The following is a 22889-nucleotide window of genomic DNA, read 5'->3' on the forward strand; positions in this document are numbered from 1 at the left end:
ATTAAGATGGCGGGGGCAGGCGGGCCGCGGGAGGCGGGCGGGAGGCGAGGCCTGAGGCGGGCTGAACCCCCCACCCCACCCCCTCTCCGTGTCCCAGACCTCGTGCGCCGCTGGGCGTGGGCAGAAACAGGCGCACTCTGCTGGGGGCAGCTCAGGAGTGTTCTTCAGATCTCCGCCCAGGGGAACTCCCCATCGAAACGTAGCTCGGCACCGGGAGCCTCAGGTGCTACACGAGGCTACCGCGCGCTCCTCGAGGCAGGTGCTGCAGCACCGGGCACTGAGCGACGGTGGCTGGCCCTGAGTAAAGAGGCTCTTTCGAGGTTTTCAAGGGACTCAATCGCCTGTTTAAGGAAATAGAAGGACAAGTGGCTCTTAAAATAATAGCTGGACTACAATGAAAAGGTTTTATTGCAACTAAGTGTACAGAAATTACACGAATTGTAGACACACGTAAAGCTTCCAGTGGTCAAGGTCTGTTTTTCCCCAAGCAATTAAGGCAACTGTATGCAATCTCTTTCATCTAATATAAACAGCAAGCGGATCTTTCACTACCGCTGAAACAAAGCAGAAACTAAGATCCCATGGAAATCACCTTAAAGCAGAACAGAATGCAGATTTATTATGTCCATAGTGGGCAGAAATTCAGAAGTTCAATTACCATGTTCACAAAAGAGGCACCTATTAGAAAAAACAGCATGAGATAATGTGAAAATTTAGCTGAACAAAAGAAAAAATGAGTCTCAAGGGCAGTTTTACATTCTGCCGTCTGTCCATACGTAGTTAAGCTATTTAGCTAATTAAAAATCATTAGTTTTCTATACAGTTTTTTTTTTCCCCCCACATAGAAATTATCAAACCTCACCTCCTTCTAAGCCTGTTTGACAAGTGACTGGAGAAAGTAACTCTGCTTTCCTTGGAAATCATTTCTCCCCAGTCCTACTACAAGGTAGTAAAAGAAATTTTCCATTCACTTAAGTTAATTTGGAAAGTCCATTCCTCAATCCATTTCACCCTAGACTGAGAAATCAAAGTTCTTGCTTTTAACAGTCAAAAAACTCCATGAAACAAGCAAATAACCCCCTTCCCTTCTTTCCAACCTCCTCCCCCCACTAAGAGAAAAGCCTTCATTAAGGAAGTACTTAACAAACAAAGTTAGTTCAAATTAATCCACATTTCTTTAAAGATAACCAAATTACAGTATTAATGCCAAGCAAGAGAACTGGAAATTTAAAGAGAGTCAAGTCTTCAAAGCAATATAACATTTATCTCAAATTTTGACAGCCTTTGAATCCTATCACAAACACTTAGACTGTTGACTGGTTATTCTAAGCAGTCGTTAACATTCATTTTCCTCAGCAATGGGCTGCATTTGTGTATTTCAGTTTATAGGCAACTTTTAGATTTTTATTTCAACAGGCACTTTGTTTGAAAAAAAAAAAACAAAAAAACCCAAAAAAAACCACACACCCACAACCCATCAAGTACATTGAAGATGCTCCAAAGTTCTCTGAGTAGCATTAGTAGACTGACAAGCATAGTTCCGTAACTCATAGCAGATGCTAACACAGAAAATCCGCACTTGGTCACCCACTAGTCAGTACCTGCCATGTGCTCACAAAAGCTTCATTTTTGCAGGGCATTTATACATGCAGCCATTTATTTCTGCTATTATTTGTACTATTATTTCTACTTATATTGCGCTTTTTAAATAACAGAAAAAGATAGTTTTGTCTGAGGCAACTACTAATTCAAATAAAGTTATATTTCACCATGGCTTAAAACTATTAGAGATGACTTCATTCTCTCCCTTCGGTTCTTCCCAATTTCTTGCTATTAAATCAATTAGTGAGGCACAATACAGACTATTGTACTAGATTTTCCATCTTCACTGGATGATCAGAGTAATTTCATTGGAAACAGAAGCAAACTAGTCCTGGAATAGTCTTTGCATAGACAAGTTCTGTAGAACAAATCTTTGAGACGCCTGTTTGTTTATTGAAGTAACAAAAGTAAATGGTTTGGAAGAACTTTTTCAGTATACAACAGGTGCAACCTTACAAGAGAGCAGCAGTGTCTCAGGTGGCACACTTGCCCATACAGACTGCTCACTCACATACCTATACATGACGCCCCATCTGCACTTTCAAGAGTGCAGAAGTGGAAGATTTCATACTTTCTCACTACTGGATCACACTTATTTCAAAGTTGGGAACTATACTATAGCCTAATTTAAAGGCATCAGCACTTTCACAACTGTCAGTCAAAAAGGAGCCTTTAGCAAGAAACGTAGGCTTTCATTTCTCTTGGAGAGAGAAAATGTAGATACTGCTGCCTAAAGACTCAATTTAGAATGATTAGGAAGTGCACTGACCTTTATTGTATGCAACATGAAACCATAACTAAAGAGGGGGGAAAAAACCTCCAGAAGGCACAAGGAATTTCTCATCTTAAAAGCTTGCTTATGAAGCCGTAAACCAATAAGAACTTATCTGCCATAATCTCAATAATAATCTTAATTAAGGCTTTCACATTGACTCATAATATCCTACTACAAATAGCCTTGACAATCACATCAGACTTTCACTTTCAAATTCCACTTCTGCTCTTCAGATAAGGCTACATCATTGCCTTCCTTCACAAGATTGTTTTTCAAAAATTTCAGCAGAAGTCGCATCTACAATAGAGAGTAATGACCATTTCCTCACACAATTTTCTGTCTTCAAGGTTTCAACAATGCTGATGAAGCCAGAGAACATTTAAAAAAAGTACCAAGTCTATGCCTTAATCATAGATACCACATCCTTTACATCTTACATCAAGTTTCCAAAGGATAGCTGTGCTAAGCACTTATGAAAATTCAATCTCAGACCAACCTCTACCCTACACACTCCTGCCTTCTTCCTGCATTTAAAACATTTACAACAATTTTTTGTAGGTTTCATACAAAATAAATAGAAAAGGGTCATATTTTTATAAAAAGCATTTAGAACAAGCTTAAAATATAGAGAAATTGCTTTATTGAAAAAGGTGTCAAAACAGCTCAGCTTAGTGTTCACGGGCAATAAGAGAATACCAGCTCTTGATAATTTTTAGATTATTAGCACCATAGATGGACATCTTTTCTGATATATATATATATATATATATTTTTTTTTTTTAAGATGAATGTGGTCATGTAAATAGTCCCAAGAATCTCATTTCTTTAGTACACACACTGACCATAAAGTTTCAACTTCTTCGTGCCAAGTGAGCAAACCGCACAGAACAAATTTCTTTGACATTTTCACCAAATTCATGGTCAACAATGCGAGTGATCATGACAGATAGCACTTTTTATGATATAAGCTATAAGCTGCTTACATTATTGCTTTTTTTTTTAAATTACAGCCAGTGCAATTTTTTTTTTTTTTAATATACAGTGAACATAGATTGCAATGTCTTACAAATCACAACACCAGAATCTCATGGTGTACAGCAAACTACAACACTGAGTTGTCATCTACTTAACAAAAAATAGTTGACGTGCTAGGAAGCATCATAACGTTCTCAACATTTTACAGTTTAAGAGCCAACTCTTGCTAATTGTGAATAAATCACAAGAAAAGGAGCTCCAGCTGGCAACTATCAGTAAAAACTACAGCACACGAGGCCTCAAGTTGTACCATTTGTTAAAGTGTTACACTGTACACCGTTTGCAGAACTGAACTCCAAAACTGCAAGGAAAAAAGAAAGAGGCCATACTTTAGCTCCTTAGCATGCACGAACCACAGCATTCTTGTTTTACCACCTTCAGCTATTTAAGCAGGCAACAGTTTTCCTGGCACCGTTTTTTTTCTCAGGTTGGATGCATAGCTCCAATTAACATTTAAAGCTGGAATTCAACCTCGGAAAAAATGATGCCAGAAAAGCTGCTGATTGATGAGAATGAAAACCACACTCCAGTTGAAAGGAATGCCCTGCTTAAGCCTCTGGAGTTCTCCTCAAAGTCACATGGAAACAGCAAGAAATGCAGCCATCAGCAAACTATTTCTCTTGCTTTCAGGCTTCTGGCTGCAACCCTGATCTCAACAAAACAACCAGACCTCATCTTTATCATACCTGAAACATGCTGTCTTAAGTCAGAACACTAAAAAATATATCTATATATCCATAAAACATTCACAGAGCAAGAATTTCTCAATGCAAGTGATTTCTGACGCAAAGAAACAAGCACTCCCTAGGATGTTAGGTTTTGCACCTGGAAGTAATTTCAAGTAGTGCAGGTGTGTCTGACAACAATATCTTTTGGCTTTATTGTTAATTTTGGAGCCTTCTTAAAATGTCTATTACGTTACTCAGCATCAAGGTACTTAGAAAGCAACAGAAGCAGAAGACAGAAGCACAAGGCAGCCTACGCTACACTTAAGCACCATTTTGAATGGCCACAAACTATGAAAATTGGAATGTAAAACCAACTAAAAATAATGACACCAGAAATAAAGAAGCCCTGACACTCTACCCAAGGTGCAAGATGTGTTGAAGTTTCAAACTTCTGCTTAAACGCCATACACATAAAATTCACCAGTGCAATTACAAGTAAGCAGGGAGATAAAATTCCCCATTGTATTCTCAGCGTTCCTGCTATCCTCTGAGTCTAAAATATGCAGGCACATTCACTTCTAGCGCAGCTCACATGCTTGAAGTAACACCAGCTCAGACACAGTGTTGAATGAGAACTGTCTTTACAGCAGTTCCCCTTTTCAGTCCTTTTCCTAAGTTTTCTCTTTTTTCACTGGCACTCATTCTCAGCATCTTGGCACTATCACACCTTGCACTGGAAAGCATCATAAAGTAACAGAAGAAGCTTAATGTACAAGCAAAATTACTTCAGAGGCACACAGAGATATTTTAAAAGTATTCTTAAGTGGTGACAGCCATTTGGAATAATGGTCAGCAGAAGTAACTTTCTTCAAAGTTCTTCTTTTTCTCCCCCCTCCAAAAACTGAACTTTAATCACAATAGTTTTAGTGCCTGGTCTAGAACACAAGAAATGTTTACTCTCGCAGATCATTTTAGTGTTGTGCATCTGTAGGAGACTCCTAGCTGAGTTCAAAACACTAAGGAAAATAAAGACGAGCACAGAGCTCTACGCCTCTGAAGTCACCCAGTAGTGAAAACCAGTTCCAAGCATTTGCTCACAACGTCTAATATACTGAGCAAGTATTTAAGATTATACCTTCTGCATCTTTAAGATAGTTTTAGTAAGAAAAAGCTTGAAGGAACCTTCCCACAAGCTGAAACGGAAGACTTCACCTTGCACTGAAAATGAATGAATCTAATCTCAGAATCATAAATCATACTTCATGTCTAATGAAACAGGACAAGGGATTTGGTCTGGTACCAGACTTTTGCAGGATAAATTGTCTAGCCAGACACTAACAATGGGTGAAAGTTTGAACAGATTCAGATTTAAGAAACAGATAATGAGATTACTCCAAATCCTCTTAAAAGAATTCTCCCTCGTGTCCTAAGATACCCTCTTAGTTCAGTCTTTACTAATAGAGCTTTGTTTCTCAATTATGTGAAGGTTTCCAACGTTTTAAAGTCTTTCCCTCCCCTCTTAAAAAAAAAAAAAAAAAGTGGGGCTGGGGAGGAAGGAGGAAAACCGATGCTAGAGTTCATAGCAATGCTTAGCACAGCTTTTTGTTATACCCCAGCTGCAGCTATCTTTCCAAGAAAACAGCAACGGAGAATGACTAACAATGATTAACATATGCGTCCACATGGGAGCGCTAAGCACACAGAAATGTCAGGTTAAAGTGCTTCCAAGTGTGCTCATCATTTCTGGCTGGCGCTTTCTCTTGGAAATCAGCATCTGCAGCACTTCCAGATAGCAGCTCATTTCTTGATACACTGGAGTTAACCTTTTAAATCCCAGCTCGGTATTTGAATTTAAGAAATCCTGGTTTTTAAGTTAAGCATTCTCAGAAGTTTGATTCGTAAATGCAGAGCACCCAACAGCATTCAAATCATAGTGATATGACAGAAGCACAACTGTAGCTTTTTGTTTCGTTTTTAAAGTGCCTACATAGTTCAACATGTAGATGCTCTTCAGTAGAGAGAAGGAACATTTTATTTAGTCACAGTACAGCTGCAGCTCGTGACATCTGTAAGAGATCATCATAACTCCAGGAAAGATACTTACAAAGACATAACAAAGAACAGTGGGCCTTCACAGCCCAGAACAGGCTTATAGTCAAGCGTCTGGTACATTAAGATAATCCAAATCTTCTTCTGTTTTCACTCACTGCAATCCTTTTCCCTCCTGAGAGGAAATCTTATTTTCTGCTTCACAGAATCTATATGTGATGATCTCCAAGTTCTTAAAATAACTTTTATTTACCAGTTGTTTTGTATTGGATAGACTACTACAGCCTTAAGCACTATCAAGTAATTACTTACCCTACTTCATCACCATATATACATAGGCATAAAAAGTCTTCAAGCACATCTGCACTATGTTTGCAAGAACAATTTAAAGCTATGAAGATATTAGAGGAATTTTTTTTTAATTGTAAAGTAAGCACACACCCTTTTGGAGGCATTTGATACAGTGCAGTGAAGTCAAGCACCTAAGGTGAAACTGAGCTAGAACAGGAATCAAGTACTTTGAGCTAGGGTTGTCATTTACTTCTCTTCTGCATTACAACAGAAGTTTCTATCAAACTCAGCAGCAGAATGAAAAGCTCACGCTTACCGACAAAAGCAAAATTTTACTTTGTTCCGTTTTTCTTCTTCCACGTTTTCCCTCATTGCAACAGGAAAACCCATCTAAGCCTGCATGAAGAAATCCTAGTTGGCAGATACATTACCGAAATCCCACAGCAGTGGCTGTGCAATTAGTTATCTACACTACTCAAGTACTTCTTATTCAGCCACCAGATGAATACCACTGCTTAAGCTCCTTACAGGAATGCTTTACCTCACGTTATTTTCAAGGCACAGGTAACAGCAGTGAAATCCATTCATGACTTCTAGGCTGTCTTAAGTTGAACACATTTAAGATATCAAAGCCAGTATTCAGCTTCAGAAAATGTCATGCCCTGTGAAGTTACACCGATATAACACCATCTTGTGAAATTTATAGTCTCTCATTGAACTAATTCATTTGTACTCTGATAGAAGTGTTTTGATACCAGCCTTTTAGTTACTCAAGTTCTGCCAGAAGCAAGCAAAAACACAGCCATGTTTACATACACAAATTCCCAAGGCATATTTGAAAACTGTGAGCATCTTATTTAAAATAAAAACAAACAAACAAACATGAGCAGAATGTCTTTCTTAGCTAAGTTTTTACCAAGGATGTACTGTAAGGAACATGTTTTTTATTGTATTGTACTTTGATAATGCACAAAAATTTGAGAAGAACATTAACATTTTAATGTACAACTTAGTTATTGATCCCCTTAACTAAAACAAAATATATATTTGAATAATCTGTATTGCATTTTAATACTTTAACTGCCCTATTTTAAAAACAAGTTCTCATAAACTATGTTCATACTTGTCACTCAATTCAAGACACTTTTAAAATAAACACTATTTCCTTTTTACCAGTATAATTTCAACTCTTAATGCAGCTTTTGCTCTGCTATCAGGCTTAACTTGAAGACTTGGGAAAAAAACAATTAACTGCGGAAATGAACTGGTAAAGATAGTATGTTAGTTTTCTAGTTTGCTTTCTCAACAATAGAAAGCAATGAAAAACAACAAGAACCAGGTAGTTGTTAATTGGCATCTGTGTTACATGTTTACACTGGTAGTTTCTCACATTCTCAGCCAACATGCATATATAACCATCCTAATTGAACTGAAACCAGGACAAAAAAAAAAAAAAAAGAATTTGCACTTGGAGTTATACCACAGTGAAATGCAATCCCAAATGGTTTTACATATTAACTGAAGAAATGCTTCTGTTGTAGGCATTTGCCTTGGCCTTTTTTTTTTTTTTTTTTTTAACTTAAATCACAAAAATGCATCAAAAGGTAGAAAAACCAAATTAAATGCAGAACTACGGCCCCCAAGCAAACTTGCTATGTAGTTTCAACAGGAAATAGCTACTAAAAGTTTATTTTAAATACAGCCCCATTCCAGATCTGGTCTCTCAAGCAGGTGAGATCAATGGGACTTCTGCCTGAATTAAGAACAGTATGAGCACTCTTTTTCAGTTAAGTAGTTTTGTTTAACATGTCTTCCTACACATCAGCATGTGTTTCTGTGTGCGTATGCATATACATACACCAACAGTCACTGTATAGCTACAGATGCAAGGCCAAACTGCAGTTAAAGATTTAGACTTGGAAACTGTGCCCTTTTTAAAAAATAAAGTTCTAGGCTCCTTGAGCTCTGATGTTAGCAGCTATTCCTAATTTGCAAAGTCATCAGGTAGCACAACAGTTTAAATATAAAATACTAATAAAAATGTAAAAATTGGTACATCATACAATATATTGAAGGTAGTGGTAGCAGTATTTCAGGGTCATAAGATAGCCATACCCACAGAATGTAAAAAAAGAAGTCAAGACTTGCTTCCAAGCTGTCTTGTCACACAGAGGTCTTACCTTCATTAGCAAGGATAATGCAACAAACCACTTTCCCACAACTGTGTGTTCTTTTGTATACTTCAATACATGGATATCATGCTTCTAAATTTTAGCATGTTTTGGCCCTTACACTCCAGAACTCTAAGGATGAGATTTTTGGGTGCTTCTGGGGACAAGTGATAGTTAGCAACCAAAGTGTTAATAAGGTCTTTGGCACCTCTATCTCATTTGTAAAGCAAAGTCCTGCTCCATATTCTGTAATGAAAAATCCCATCAGCAGTGCATTCTATTAGCACATCACACTGCACCATGTGATCACAAGAAAATAATATGAAATGGCAATATATATGTCTACAATTTATTTCCAATCAATTGCACAGCCGTTTGGTCCACTTCTTCAGTTACAATATAGTCCTCTTGAGAACTTTGGTTACAGCATTAATATTTTGGTAAAAAACAGAGCAGATGCTTTTCTTTTCTTCAGGTAGATTTTTCATTGTCTTCTCCCATTTTCTGAACCCGTGAATACTTTTTGCATGAAGATTTGAAGCAGCTGGGAGGCCACGATATTGGCCAGGAGAAGCTGCAAGGAACAGATCCTTGCACGTTCTTCTCAAAGAAATAAAATATTGGATACCACCAAGCTCGAGAGAGAAAATTTGTCTGCGAAGAAACCTTTAGAGTCTGTATGGGCAGAAGCAGGTAAGGAAGAAAAGGACACAGAGACAAGAAGTTTAATTAATTATTGTGTTCTACAGCAGCAACAAAAAAAATCTACATTAGAGTACATATCTGCAAAGACACATTGCCTTGCAGAAACACATGTGAATACACTGCATTTATTCTGAAAAAATCAGTGAATACTCAGGTAAGACATGCATCATGATACAAGCATGTACTGCAAACTCAGCATCTTTAACACAAAGGGCAACTCTAACCCTACGTAGCTTAGGGAGACAAAGCACCCAAGTCTTTTTTGAGTGAGCATCCTTTCAAGCATGTCACGTTTTCATTGATGACTAATAGTTGAAAAATAGATTACAAGGCTTCAGAACTGATATTCTACATTCCTACTTGAAAAGGTTATAAAAATGCACCTTCTAGTGATGCTTACAGTAGAGCTGCTATGGGAATTATGGTCTAGCTATTTTAGATTGGTAAGAAATGTTTATCATAAGCTTAGATGATCAAGCGCTATACTGCATATCCACAACTGCAATAACATAAAAACCATTTTGTTCTTGGAATTTCATTATGTCTGAATATCAAGAACACTTTTTAAAAACCAACAGTTACAGATCAAAAAGAATATCTTAGAGCATGAAATATTTACTTAAATCACAGTAAAAATCAAACTCCTTGCCCAATTTATTTAAACTTCGATACAGATTCTCTATTTTTCCTTCAAAGTTAAGAGTTCACTTTGGCCTCAGGGTAGAATTAACAAATGCACGGCATACATTGATTCTGAACATATTTGCCACTCACCTTTTCATTAGCCATTGAGTGGTACCACCAGAAGAGTCGTGTAGTGATATAGTAAGCAATGATGACATCTACAGTGTAATGTTCATGAGCAACAAGGATACAAATTATGCCAGCAGCACTCATCAGCCAGCAAATTAAGTGATACCACCAGAAATGACGTGGTGAATCTGTAATAATAGGGAGATGAAGGGAGAACAAAAGCAAACATACATATTACTACAGCAATTCAGTGGGTAAACTGAAAAATGAGAAGAGATGATTAAAGACTATTGAGTAGTAAAGCATACAACACAGACGGGGGATGAATAGATGCACTATCACTTGTTCTCTAGTTAGCTTCATCTCCCTTTCCCACAAAGCGTAGAAAAACACTCTTATTTTGTTTGCCTACTTTGATTCTAGTCCTGTTTCTGTCTTCTGTACTTCAAGTAACGTATATTCAAGTCAAATATCTAGAATCAAGGTAAACTGTGCAGAGATATCAGATTAAAAAGGGAAATTAAAAATACATCCTTACTTTAACTCTTAGTTTTAGCTACTTTACTGAGATATCTACTCTGAAAGAATACACCGTATGGAGAAGCACAGTATGCAAAGTTAACTTTTAATGAAAGCATAAGTGAAACAAGCTATTTTTCAAAACGCACTTAAGCCACTTAATGGCCAAACTGCCCCTTCCTTTCCCTACCCATTGGAAAATATCTTGTGCTTCAGTGACCACTCATAACTTCTGAGAACCTAACAGGCTCCATTTCACTCACAGTAGTAAGTTTTGTCAACCCTCCCCTTGAGGTCCAATGGCAGCCTTGAATTTTACGCAATACTAGCAGACTAGCTACTGATCTGAAACTTATCCAGCAGCACTTCGATAGTCCTGTGCAAAACAGTGCCTACAGAAGGAATTTGCTTCTGTGCATGTGCCAACAATACTAAGTTCTCAGATCCCTCTAAACATTACAAAGCTAAACTCAGTGACTTAAAAAAAGTGAAGGAGCAAAGGATGGAAGGAAGAATGGAGAAAAAAAAAGTCCCAAACTGAACTAGAAATAAAAACTTAATGCATCTTTTGCTGACACGCATCATGTCAAAAAAAATATGCAATTTAAACAAATGCAGTAAGTAAAATGCAGTTCAGAGCATATCTGTTTCTTAAGATCCTACTCAGCAGATGTTTTGCTAATTATACAGGAAACAGAAATAAGGAAAGCTATGCATCTCTCATGCATCTGCATGTACCAAACACGAGTTATAGAGGACAACTACACAGATAAACATCCTTAGCAATGAGGCAGCAGTCAGAGGTCATTTCAAAGACACATGATACTGGTCTTCCAACCTGTTACGATAAAAGCTAGTAATTATACCCTAAATACTGAGTCATCTGCATTCTTCCTTGCACTCAAGCATATTGGAACAGCATGCAGCTCCAATTACATCCATAAAACAAAGTAGAAAACAGGTCAATTCTTAGGCTATTTTCTCAATACTGTTCTGATATTTTTAACGAGTTCCATATGCCATTCATCCAGTAACATTCACTTGAAAGCCTAATTGATTAGTTTGATTATTATCTTAAACTACTGTTTAAGAACCATCTTGAATCCACAGATTTCAAGATTGCAATATTAAAACTAGTATTTTTAGGTATTTTTCTTAATTTATGCTTTTTTATAGCCAAATATATTGTATTATACTGCAACGTCTCTCCCTCAGCATTTTAATAAAGTACAGAATTCAACTGATGCTAGCTAATCATATTTCAGTAAAAATGACATTTTACTATCATCCAAGCTAGCATCTGCACAGGTTGGAGCATGACAGTAAGAAAAGATTGCAGTTTGTAACATGTAAATTGGAGAGGAAACTCTTCACTACTGCATTTATAAGCAGTCAAGCTCCTAGGACAGAAGTACAGCTTACCATAGATCAGACTCAGTAGTAGGTGCTCAGTTCTCTACAACTAGAATCAATGCTGTGTGTGCAAAGATAATTCCTCACACTCTCCATATCTCACAATACTACACAAGAATAAGGGAAGTCGTAACCCCAATTATGTCTCCTGTGTGTTTGCCAAACCCTTATCAAGTGGAAAGGTGTAAGAAGAGACTCTAGCAGAAGCCATCCAAGGAGTAAAAAAAAAAAAAAACCAAAAAAAACAAACCTTCAGCTTTCCACTGCTTGATATAATTAACTTACTGTACACTTAAAGAACGAACACTGCTTCTGGATGTAGTACAAGTGTGCAGTGACCATGTAATCAAGCCACAAAAATACCATTCAAACCCCCAGCACAGCAGCCAGCCAGCATTCAATAAGGTTAGCTTGCATATTTAACTACCGTGTTTTGAGCCAAAATTCGAATATCCTGTCAATGAACAATGAAATGCTAGCCTGCTTAAAAGAAAAAAAAAAAAAAATCACTTTTTATAAAGCTGCAAGTCAAATGTCTTCGTCAAATTAAGCCCTTAAAGCCCATACTGCCTTATTACACTCATGTTCCATTTTCACTCTGCAAAGTCACAATTTGTTTTCACACATGTAAGTGTGCAGTTTGTGTACAGTTGACTGATAAACTCTAGAAGGCAACAGTTTTACATGCACTTTTATCACGTGCTTTTTAGTACAACAGATGCAAACAATGAGAATTTATTTAAATATGCCATAACTTACACTCTTTGATGAACAGGTAGATCAGTGTCAGTACTACAGTGTGACCACTGAACAGGAAGTCTCCACACAAGATGTGAGATCCAGTTATGGATAGACCACCACCAGATATCAGTCGCAGGATCCTCTGCACCTTTGCCTGAGAATCTCCATTCAACTAGACCACCAGAAAAAGAACACAAGAAAAGTTATGATACAAAGTAAGTAACTTGAATAAACTTCTTCCTCAGCAATATGTGGAGTTGGGAAGAAAGCGACACAAATATCTTTATTCCCCTCCCACCCCCATTTTCAATTTACTAAGTTTAGAATTACTAATGAAGCAACTACTTCAGTACTTACACACACACACACACACACACACACACAAAAAAAAACCCTGCTCTAAATCTGAATAATTGCCATCAGTTCTGCTTTTTTTTTTAAAAAAAAAAAAGTTAGGCAAACATTCAGTATCACCTAGCCACCTAAGGGCAACTCTGAGGACAACAAAGCTAAAAGGGATAATCAGGTCGTTCAGAATCAGAAAGAAAATACTCGTGTGGACAAAAAAAAAAAAAAAAAAAAATCCAAGAGAACTACCAAGTCTTTCAGATTTCGATTAAACCCTCTTCTTTTAATGGCAGCAAAATATTTTTGCTGGAAGGGCATATAAGCTTTCCCTGTCTCTACCCTTCCCACCCCTTGATAAGGCACAGTACAGGCAAAGTAATTTTGCAAGCTATTGGAGAGAAACATTTGAGGAGCTCTACAACAGTGAAATGTAAATTAAGCATCTTCAGATAGAGAATCATAAGAAACGCAGCAGATGAAAGAGTTAAGTCAAGTTGTCCCACCTGGAAATAATCAAATGGAACAGGCATGATGCTACACCTCAGGACTGATGAGATCCTTCCCAAGGTCTCTGAAATATCTGCTTTAGTAATTGCTCTAATGAGCCTTAAGGACTCAGGTAAAGATTAAGATAAGAATTAAGCAGCAAAGGCTCCTACCTTTGGCGCGCACTGAAAATGCATTCCAGGCACAGGTAAGGTGGTAACATACATAGTAATGCAGCGGTACAGGTACAAAGTTCCTATTATAAAAAAAAACCTGCGTCCCACAATTGATCTGAAAGTGAAGGGGAAAAAAAGATTCAATTCAAAGGTCACACACATGATATATATAGCAGTTAGGAAGCTCTAGTTTCACTAGTTTATCTAGTTTAGATAGTTAAGTCACTAGGATTTCAGAGCAGCTCTATCTCCTACTCCATTCTCTAAATGTCAAATACTAAGAAATCTTTTTTCTGTTTCAGTCTTGATTTTTACTATATTAAAAAATTAAAATACCATAGGGATCCTACTATACCTAACAAATTTAGGTGTGATATCAGGTACCATATTCCTTGACTCAGTGACCTTTCTTCATCTCACATGTTAAAGTCAAACATATGTTCATAATATCTATAGCTTAAGCAAATGACGACAATGGAAAAAGCTTCTAGTTTAGCTGTAGGAAATAATGGCTTTCTCCTCAGATTAAAAAAAAAAAAAAACCCACATCACCATGATTTTCTCTCTTTAAACATCATAATTTCAATGATCACACTCTAGAAAACTCAATTCCAAAGTAAATTTGACTAGCATATGTAGGTGTCAAATTCAAATCGTGAGACACTACAGAACTAACAGGAAACACCCATATCTCTGTATCCAACGTGGACACTGAAACATTTTCTAATTAAGTCATCCCTCCGCCAATTTTCTGCCAGCTCTATTCTATAATATTGCTACAGATTCCACCACAGATTTCTTTTACCCAAATCCAATGTGAGAAAGCAATGTTTGGCAAGCACACAGCAGGTAAAAACAGCTACTTACTTATATCTAAGAAATAACCATTGGAATATCCACAGTCCGACTAGTATCATTCCATTTATTTCTGATACAGAAAAAGCCCACGTCACACGATCAATATAATCAAAAAATTTGTCAGGCAAGGGAGGGCTCCGCTCTTTTGGAGGTACTCTCTCATGGACCACAGTGATCATGACAGTTGTTAAAATCAAGTTGAAGAGAGCATAGACAAAGGCAATGCCTGTTTTCCACCATTCCAGAGGAAATTTGTTCCTGGATTCAGCAGGCATAGCAATCTGGATGTAATCAGGATATTTCTTTGCAGATTTTCGCAAGCCATTCGACAAGCCCTTCGGTTTGTTATTGCCATTTTTGTTCTCCTCGTTGACTGAGAGAGTAGGGCGTGTGTATCCATTAGCAGAGTCATTGTTTTGACCCTCCATATGGTCTTCAAGTTTTGCGGTCTCGATAGTATTCATTCCCAGGCTGCAGGGTTAAACCAGGTTTTGTAAGCGACTGATTCTGAGGAGCTCCTTAAAGCCTCTTACTCCTTGAAGTCCAATGTTCCTGTTCCTAGATGATTTTTGATTACTGGCAAAACTCTTACAAAGTGTCCATTGTGCCAAAAGATAGTGTAAAGCAAGTTGTGGAGACAAGTCTTCCCCCCCCCCTTATAGCTCTACTACCTGCAAACAGAAGAAAAAAAAGAAACATATTGAGAACCTTCAGAACAATTAATGTGATAGTCAACAAATCTTAGAAATGTTTATTTGTATCGCTTCACATATGCAGTCAAAAGAAAACTAAAGAAAGGTGGTTACTATCAAGTAATTCAAAACAATTCCTATCAAGTAATTTGATATATGATTGGTTTAGGCACTAATATGAATTCAGGCTTTTTTCTGAGTAGACAATATGAACACGTTTTCATTAACACCACTCACTGGTTAGAATTAAAGCGAATCTGTTCTTGCAAAAATATTGAATGTTATTACTCAAAAGCTTTTTTTTTTTTTTTTTTTAAACAAAAATTACTCCTTTTGGATTACAGATTCACTCTATATTATACCTTGGTTTACCCATATAGATCAGTAAACGTTAGTTCAGATGAACTAAAACAGAAGTGCACTACTGTATTTAAGATCGATTAGCTACAAAATTCACTCAATGGATAGCTCCACTAAGTCTCCTGGGACCCCGAATAACTATTTCAACCAGAAGAGTCCCAGTGCATCTTCAAAGCTGTTGTAGCACCCACTAAACATCTGATTTTTCTGCGAATTGAGAAATACCTCTGTAGTAGGCGCTTTGTTGTAGAGACCGTTACGTACAATAAAATAATTGATCTTTATTTGTCCTTCACTTAGTTAAAAATGGGTCTAAGACTACGTTCCGAACAGGAAGAAGTAGCAAGATCCACTACAGCACAGCATTTATTTTAATCTGATTCTGTTAATACGGACAAGCCTGACTGCTCCACCACAGACTAGGATTTACGAGAAAACTGTTCAGGAAAAACCTGTTTAATGATTTCTCTCTTCATAGCAAGGACAATCAACACTATCTGGAAAATTTTTGTTTGTTTCTTTTAAGGAAAGGTATTAAGCATAGTCAGCATGTAAATCCCATTGCTATTATTATTATTATGCTACCTAGTTGCATTTCTCACTGCCTAAAGAAAGAAGGGGATCATTAACTGCTCCCAAGTAAAGTAAGATTCATACAAGTTCTCACGTGTTTGGAACCAGGAATTAACATCCGAAAAGAAGAAAAGAACAACGCATGACCTCCAGACTGTCAAAAACCCAATTTTTGAGAACAAGATCACTGTAGGTGGAGATCAGCAAGGGCATACTACAATTCTGCCTGTCAACAGAGCACGTTTATTCAGATCAAAGTATTGTGTGCTCACATGAATCAGTATGTTTATTAGTTGCCGTGAAAAACATAAAACCCAGTTGGAGTAGTCAAGGGAAGAACAGCCTACTCAATGCCTATTTCAAGTTTATCAGTCTGCTTTCTTCATTTTAACAAGATTTGATTTCAAAAGCAAAGAAGTCCACATCAAGTAAGCTGCTCTATAGCAGGTTTCTTTATGCTCACCTCCTACATATCTACCCTTTAATTAAATAGCTTTCAAATGGTGCTTCATTGCTCATGGCTAACTCCTGAAGATCAGCAACAGAAAATGAGCTTTTACACACTCTGTCCCAACAGGTATTATTTCAGTTCAGTTCTGGAACCAGTTCTGGAATTTAAGCAAAAATACTGTGATATATACATGGGAATATATTGATCCACACCTCTAGATTTCTCTAAGCACCACAGCCTAAACAATGACTTGTCTCACATTCCCATAAAACGGATATGGGAAGAAGAGAAAAAACCCTTTCCCTCTGCTTCAAGAGCAACACAAAACCATTTACTCTTATCTCAATGAGGAGAGCTCAGAACTCTCCCAGGCTTACTGTTCTTACCAATAAGTATACGGCACTAATAGAAAAATGTATTCTATAGATAGAAGAGTAACAGCTCAAGCCTCTTCACCTAAGAAACCCTACAAGCTGACTGTTGCTTTCTGATTCCTGAAAGAAGCTGTACGTGTTTCTCAGCAGTACTGTGTACTCCCAACCTGAAAATATGAACACACATTTGTATTAATTGTACTAATCCAAAGCCATACAACAAGCATGGGAAGACTATGTTTTCCCATACACACCAACACAGCAATTTTAACCCTCAAAATACAACATCAGTGCTGTTTAACAAAAGAAGCCACACAGTTCCAGGTTTCCCCATCAAGAGTTCCAATGTAAAAAAAACATCAATGAAACATCACACTGATGAAGCATCCTTCTGGTTTCCTAACACTTAATCTCTATCTCACATAACTGTTTCTGAGATCACTAAATCACTGCAAACTACATTCCTTTTGATCACTGAAGATCAAAGAAGAACATATGCCTTATGTTCTGCATGCTGAAAAGAAAATGAAAAGTAACAAAACTAAAGACGCAGATTCACAGCTTTATTTAAGAAGTTATTCCACAACAGAGGAAGCCAGTTTAACAGTTAAATCACCAAGTTCTTAGCACTGAAAGCACTTCCCCACTCTTCTGGCTTTCTGACTCAACTAAGAAAACATTACAGCTATTTCAAGGCACCTCCTTAGTTGTTCAGCTACAGGAGTGAAAGGAGTTAAGTGGCACCTCCACTGGCTTCCCTGCGCCCAGCTGTATGCTGCAGTCACACACCTTGAAGCCCACCTCCCAGTTCTTCCTGCTCTTCCCTCAGGTGCACAAGCAGGTAACACTCAGATGCTTACACGTTCTTGTTCAACCTGTCTCACAATTCCTCCTATGCTTGTGGTGCATTAAGATTCTGTGGCAGAAACGGTAATGCAACATTCAAGAGGTTCTCACGCAGAACAAGGGCTGAGCTACAGCACACACATCTGCAATTCCACTCCACTTCCTCTAGAGGGAAAACTACTAATCAAGCAGTCTTTGTAGTAAATGACATGCATTTTGGAAAAGGCCTGAGGAATTTTTAAAAAGAACCATCTGTTCTACTTAACTGAAAGGGAAGAGAAAGGCAACCTCAAAATATCTCAGACCCACTGCCAAACAAGCAAAGGTTCTGATTTGTATCCTCTTTCAAGTTTAACTTCTTGAAGCAGCTTTCAGCACTATAAGTAGCTGAACATGATGCTATGGTACGCAGCTGAGACTCAGGGAATAATACTATTGCCTACAATCCACCCCATTTTTTGTTGGCCTTCATGTTTTTGAAAACACTTAACATTCTTGTCATCTGACACTGAAATCTGCATTACACAGAGAAGATGACGCTGATAAAAACGTTTCTATTTATGTCACACTTGTGGTTTGTTCTCATCTTTTCTCCCACTTAGGAGCTTGCTCCACCTTGCACTTGATTCTGCACAACACCATACACAGGAATTTTTGTTTCCCATTTCTTCACCAAATTAGGTTTTTCCCCTCTAACCAGAAGTAAAAAAATCCAGAGAGAAGCAAAGCTCAAGAGTTCCTTTAAAATCCATTGTAAAATGCCAATGGCCTTAGAAAGCACTTAATTTCATTCCCTGAAATGTACCATTGTTTTTTTTTCTTCTCTCAAATTATTTTTTCTATTCCTGAACAATCATACTGCAATGAGAGCATACTGAAATAAAAAGAAGCTTTCTCTTAGACTGATAATGCATCAGATGGACAAGAGCCCTAGTTTTTATGTTCATAGACTTTCACGGAACAGGATCATAATCAAGACTGAGAGTCAAGACTTCAGACTCTGCTCAGTTCTTCATGGGCTCGTAGACACTTTAAAATCAGAACTCTTTTTGAAATGCATGCATCTTTAGTCCAATGTAAATACTGAGAACTTCCAGAAGATTTTTGTCTATGTAAGTGAGCCAGTAGCAGAGACGCCCCAATGTTCTATGCTTTAGAATTGTAAACAATTCTAGTCCTAAAGGCCAAAGAAAATCCAAACAAACAATAACCTAGCAACACAGAAGCAGAGTGACATTCAGGCTTTTATATTAACTTATTAAAAGCTGTTATACCTACAGCTTACAGACAAAGCAATGTTCCTTTCTGGTACTTTCAGAGGACTGCAAGGCATATCGATCTACCATTCCTGATGTCTCATCAAAATTATTTCAAGCTAAGAGCATACTGTGAACTCAGAATAAAGTTTCAGAGTACTATATCATTTGAGCTGCAGGAAGTCAAAGGCTTTTCTTCCCTCATTGGGACTCAGTCTATTTTTCCTCATGTTTTCAAATAATGCTTATTTATCTTACTAATTAAAAAACTAAAAACAAAAACACCAGCCTTGTCTGAAGCTTCTACTTCCTTGTTGCCAAGTTGACTACCCAGAAAAGTGACAGACATAAGGCTAATCATCCTCTGATTCAGGCTGTGAAAACTACTCTCCAAATGCACTCAAGTTTTTCCAGCCAAAACCAATAAGAAAACCAAAACCGACACACACAGATCCCTACCTATGCACCTACAAGGCATTTATTCCTTGGAGTTTCCACACTGTCCTTACACTCACGTGAAATATCCTATTTCTTTTGTGCAACCTGCAATGCCCCTAAATCAAAAGATAGGAGGTGACACAGACTGTTAGGAGTAGGCTTTAGACTTCTTCATTATTGGGTAGCAACGCTCAGACATGACCCACTGCCAAATATCCAGGGTTTGGAAGGAGAATAGAACTTAAACTACTCTAACCTACTGAATGTTCACAGGGGTGGGAGAGGACACGGGGCAGAAACCAAGACAAGGACTTGCACAAAGCCAGCCAAGTTACCTCTAGGGATAAGCAAAATTCCTACAACAGATACACCCCCGGGTTTTAGAAACAACATTTTTTTTTGGAAGCCAATTCGGTATTTTCTAAGCATCCAAGGATTCACCAAGAAGCAGAGCTTTTCAACCAGCAATATTACAAAATAGTACTGATTGCAGAAGTGAACTACGTATTTCAGGAAAGAATTCAAAAGTGAAGAAAATGCAAGAAAAAGTGCAAAAAATGCAAGGCATTCTTAATGGTTTTTCCTGAGCTTCTATTTGCTTCTGTACAAACCCCTTTAGTTCTTGTGTTTTCTCTTGAGTGATAGTCAAATGGAGATAAGTAACTGGGAGTACAAGACAGCATGTCTAGATTTGCTCTTCATGATAGAGCTTAACACCAAGCAATTTTATTTAGGTTCTTAGTCACTCAATTTTCACACCAAGGTCATTTTTTTACATAAAGCCAACTCACATTTGCTGAGTCTCACTCAATATTTTGAATTTTGAAAGCATTCAAAATCTTTTAAGTCCTAGAATTTATCAAGGACCAATGAGCCAGTTTCAATAGCATCTCCAACCAAGCGGCTCTTGACAGGCTGTTCAAATATGATCACTCACATTGAACAAGAGCACGTAAAATAAGACTGATCTATTCCAACATGAAAGATGCACACAATCACACACAGACGGACAATGTTCCTACGCAGAAATATTTTTAACCTTCATTCACTTATTAGGTTTCGCTCAAATACTTGATACGGCTGTAATATGTTGTTGCATTTGGCAGTTGCAGTAAAAAGCCTGGAAATCATGTAATGCAGAAATAAGTCATGCAGCTGGCAATAGCATGAGAGAAAGCTATTAGCAGAAACAACATTTAGCTAGTTTGCATTTTCTTCGGACAAAGTTTCAGGACTACTTTTGATACCATAAAAAGAAGCTGGGTACTCTCTGCTACTTTGACAGTAGTAAATAAAGATTTCTTGACATTTAAAGTCTCAGCTTTTTAGAGAATCACTTCCTCCATCCTGTACGTTCACTCACACTGTACATTAAAAAGTAACTTAGATCTGAGGTGTAAAAAACAGGACTGAGTTTAACAGATGTGCCCATTATGTATCATCTACCCTGCAGCAAAAGTATTTCCAGAGCCACATCCATATTTCAGATGCATAATGCATGTGCTTACATTGCACAAATGAATGCAAAAAAAAAAAAAACAACCAAACTGCAATTAGACAAAGTTACAAGTTTATCTACCTTCTCTAATAGGCTGCCAACAGTTCTCACTGATATGCTGCTCAAGAAGCACGAGTAAAATCTGGATCACAGAAGTATTGCTCATTTAAATGCTCTCAGAACAGATTAGCATACTGCCACTTGCAATAACATTCAAATTTGTTAAAAAGCACTAACTACTTCTGCTGTATAAAGCTATTTTCAGTAATAGAAACGGAGTAGATGGTCCCTACCTCTTAGAAGGGAGGGGTTTTTGACCAGGCATCCTTTGCAATTCCATCATTTCAGAACAGTAAATGTGCTACAGAAGTTACCATTTCTTCATTTGAGTACCCTGAGACTGAGTACTTAAAAGCTTCAAAAATCACTGGTTATTCATTTGTACAATCTTTATACCTCTTAACAGTAGGAAGGATAGTAGTTCTGATTTTCCTGATGTATACTACCTATAGTGCTCCACATTAGGGTCAGGTTTCTAAAACACCATCTCCCCAGAAGAATATTAAGACATAGATTTTATATGTATTTGTATGTGAATAAATTTTCCCTTAGGATTAGGATTGTTCAAGCAGTAACCCAACAGCCACCTGAACAAAGAATGTTATCTTGGAGCTCCTCCTCTTTGCCTTTATCATTTCAAGTCATCTTCAGAATCTTCAGCTGTTTGGTCCCCTGACTCCAAAAGATCATATCTGCATCTCAAAAGTGCAGTGTCCTTCAATAAGCACTTCCAGACATTATATGTACTAAGCTGAATTGTTACTTAAGCTCCCAGTCAGCTGTTTTTAAGTAGAGGCAAAAAAAAACCAACAACAACTCTATCACAGTGTATTTTGTAATACTGCAAAGAGACACTGGGGTTGTATTCTTTTTTTCCCCACAAGAAAAAAAATACAATAAACATTCTATAAACAGTGGAAGTCATTGCACTGTCAGTCTTAACAGGCAAAAATAACTCAGAGAAGTGCCAAAATGCAGCTGGGGATTAGACTTGCATGCACGCAGTTTGCTGTCTGAGCCTTTCCCGTGCTGATCATTTTTGTTTTGCTGTAGCTTCCAGACACTGATCAGAAATCACTACCCAAAGAAGAGACTCTTCTCAAAACAAAGGGATAAAAAATTTGATAGCAGCACATTTGACATCCCACACCCTCTATAGATCAAGGGAAAGCTGCAGATTACCACCACTAAGAGCAGGAAGCAGCAGGGAAGGCAGCAATGCTTCACTGTTCTCTAAAATCCTCCACCCAGTTACAGAGGGCAAAGGTTGTGCCTCACAATGAAAGTCAGACAGGAGGTTAGTCACCACCATCAGCACACAGAGGTGAGGAATAGCACTGACTCATGTGTGCTTTGGCAACTCTGGTGCAGCTTATTGGTCAGCAGGCAGTTAGAAAGGATACCACACGTTTCCAGTAAGTTTATTGGTGACACATCCTAGAAGTATTTAGGCAATTATTAATCATAACACCTGTTAAGTTTTTCCTCCCCATGCTACTCCCAAATAGAAGCATAGCAACAACTGCTAAGTAAGAGGATTTGTGTCCAAAAACAAGTCAGATGGCAACTCTGAATGATGTTACCCAGAAACAAAGCCAAGCAGAGGCTCCTGTGCTCTGATGGTGGGCAAGTGCACAGCTCCTTCCGTCTGTGCCTTTTACAGCTGGTTCATATATGCTCAGCTCATTGCTCCAGCACCTTCCAGGCTGCATGTGTTCAGTTTGTCACTCTAGGATCTTCCAGAACAGGGG

The 22889-nt window shown here is 37.7% G+C and overlaps 1 protein-coding gene across 4 annotated transcripts in view; it reads right to left on the reverse strand.

Moving 5' to 3' along the window:
* Window positions 1-3000: 3000 nt before the first annotated feature.
* The window catches only part of SGMS2 (sphingomyelin synthase 2), a 34786-nt gene continuing 14897 nt past the window's right edge, over window positions 3001-22889 (reverse strand). For 3 of the 4 annotated variants that reach the window (XM_048942082.1, XM_048942085.1, XM_048942081.1), the window contains exons 2-6: window positions 14600-15261; window positions 13730-13847; window positions 12741-12894; window positions 10071-10237; window positions 3001-9266 (exon numbers count right to left, since the gene is read on the reverse strand). In XM_048942082.1, the coding sequence (XP_048798039.1) occupies window positions 9063-9266; window positions 10071-10237; window positions 12741-12894; window positions 13730-13847; window positions 14600-15054 (1098 nt within the window). In that variant the 5' untranslated portion in view covers window positions 15055-15261 and the 3' untranslated portion in view covers window positions 3001-9062. Of the gene's footprint in view, window positions 9267-10070; window positions 10238-12740; window positions 12895-13729; window positions 13848-14599; window positions 15262-16678; window positions 16789-22889 lie in introns of those variants that run through there. The other variant, XM_048942084.1, reaches the window with a different exon arrangement.

Source organism: Lagopus muta, chromosome 4 (assembly GCF_023343835.1).
Source record: "Lagopus muta isolate bLagMut1 chromosome 4, bLagMut1 primary, whole genome shotgun sequence".
NCBI classification, from domain to species: domain Eukaryota; kingdom Metazoa; phylum Chordata; class Aves; order Galliformes; family Phasianidae; genus Lagopus; species Lagopus muta.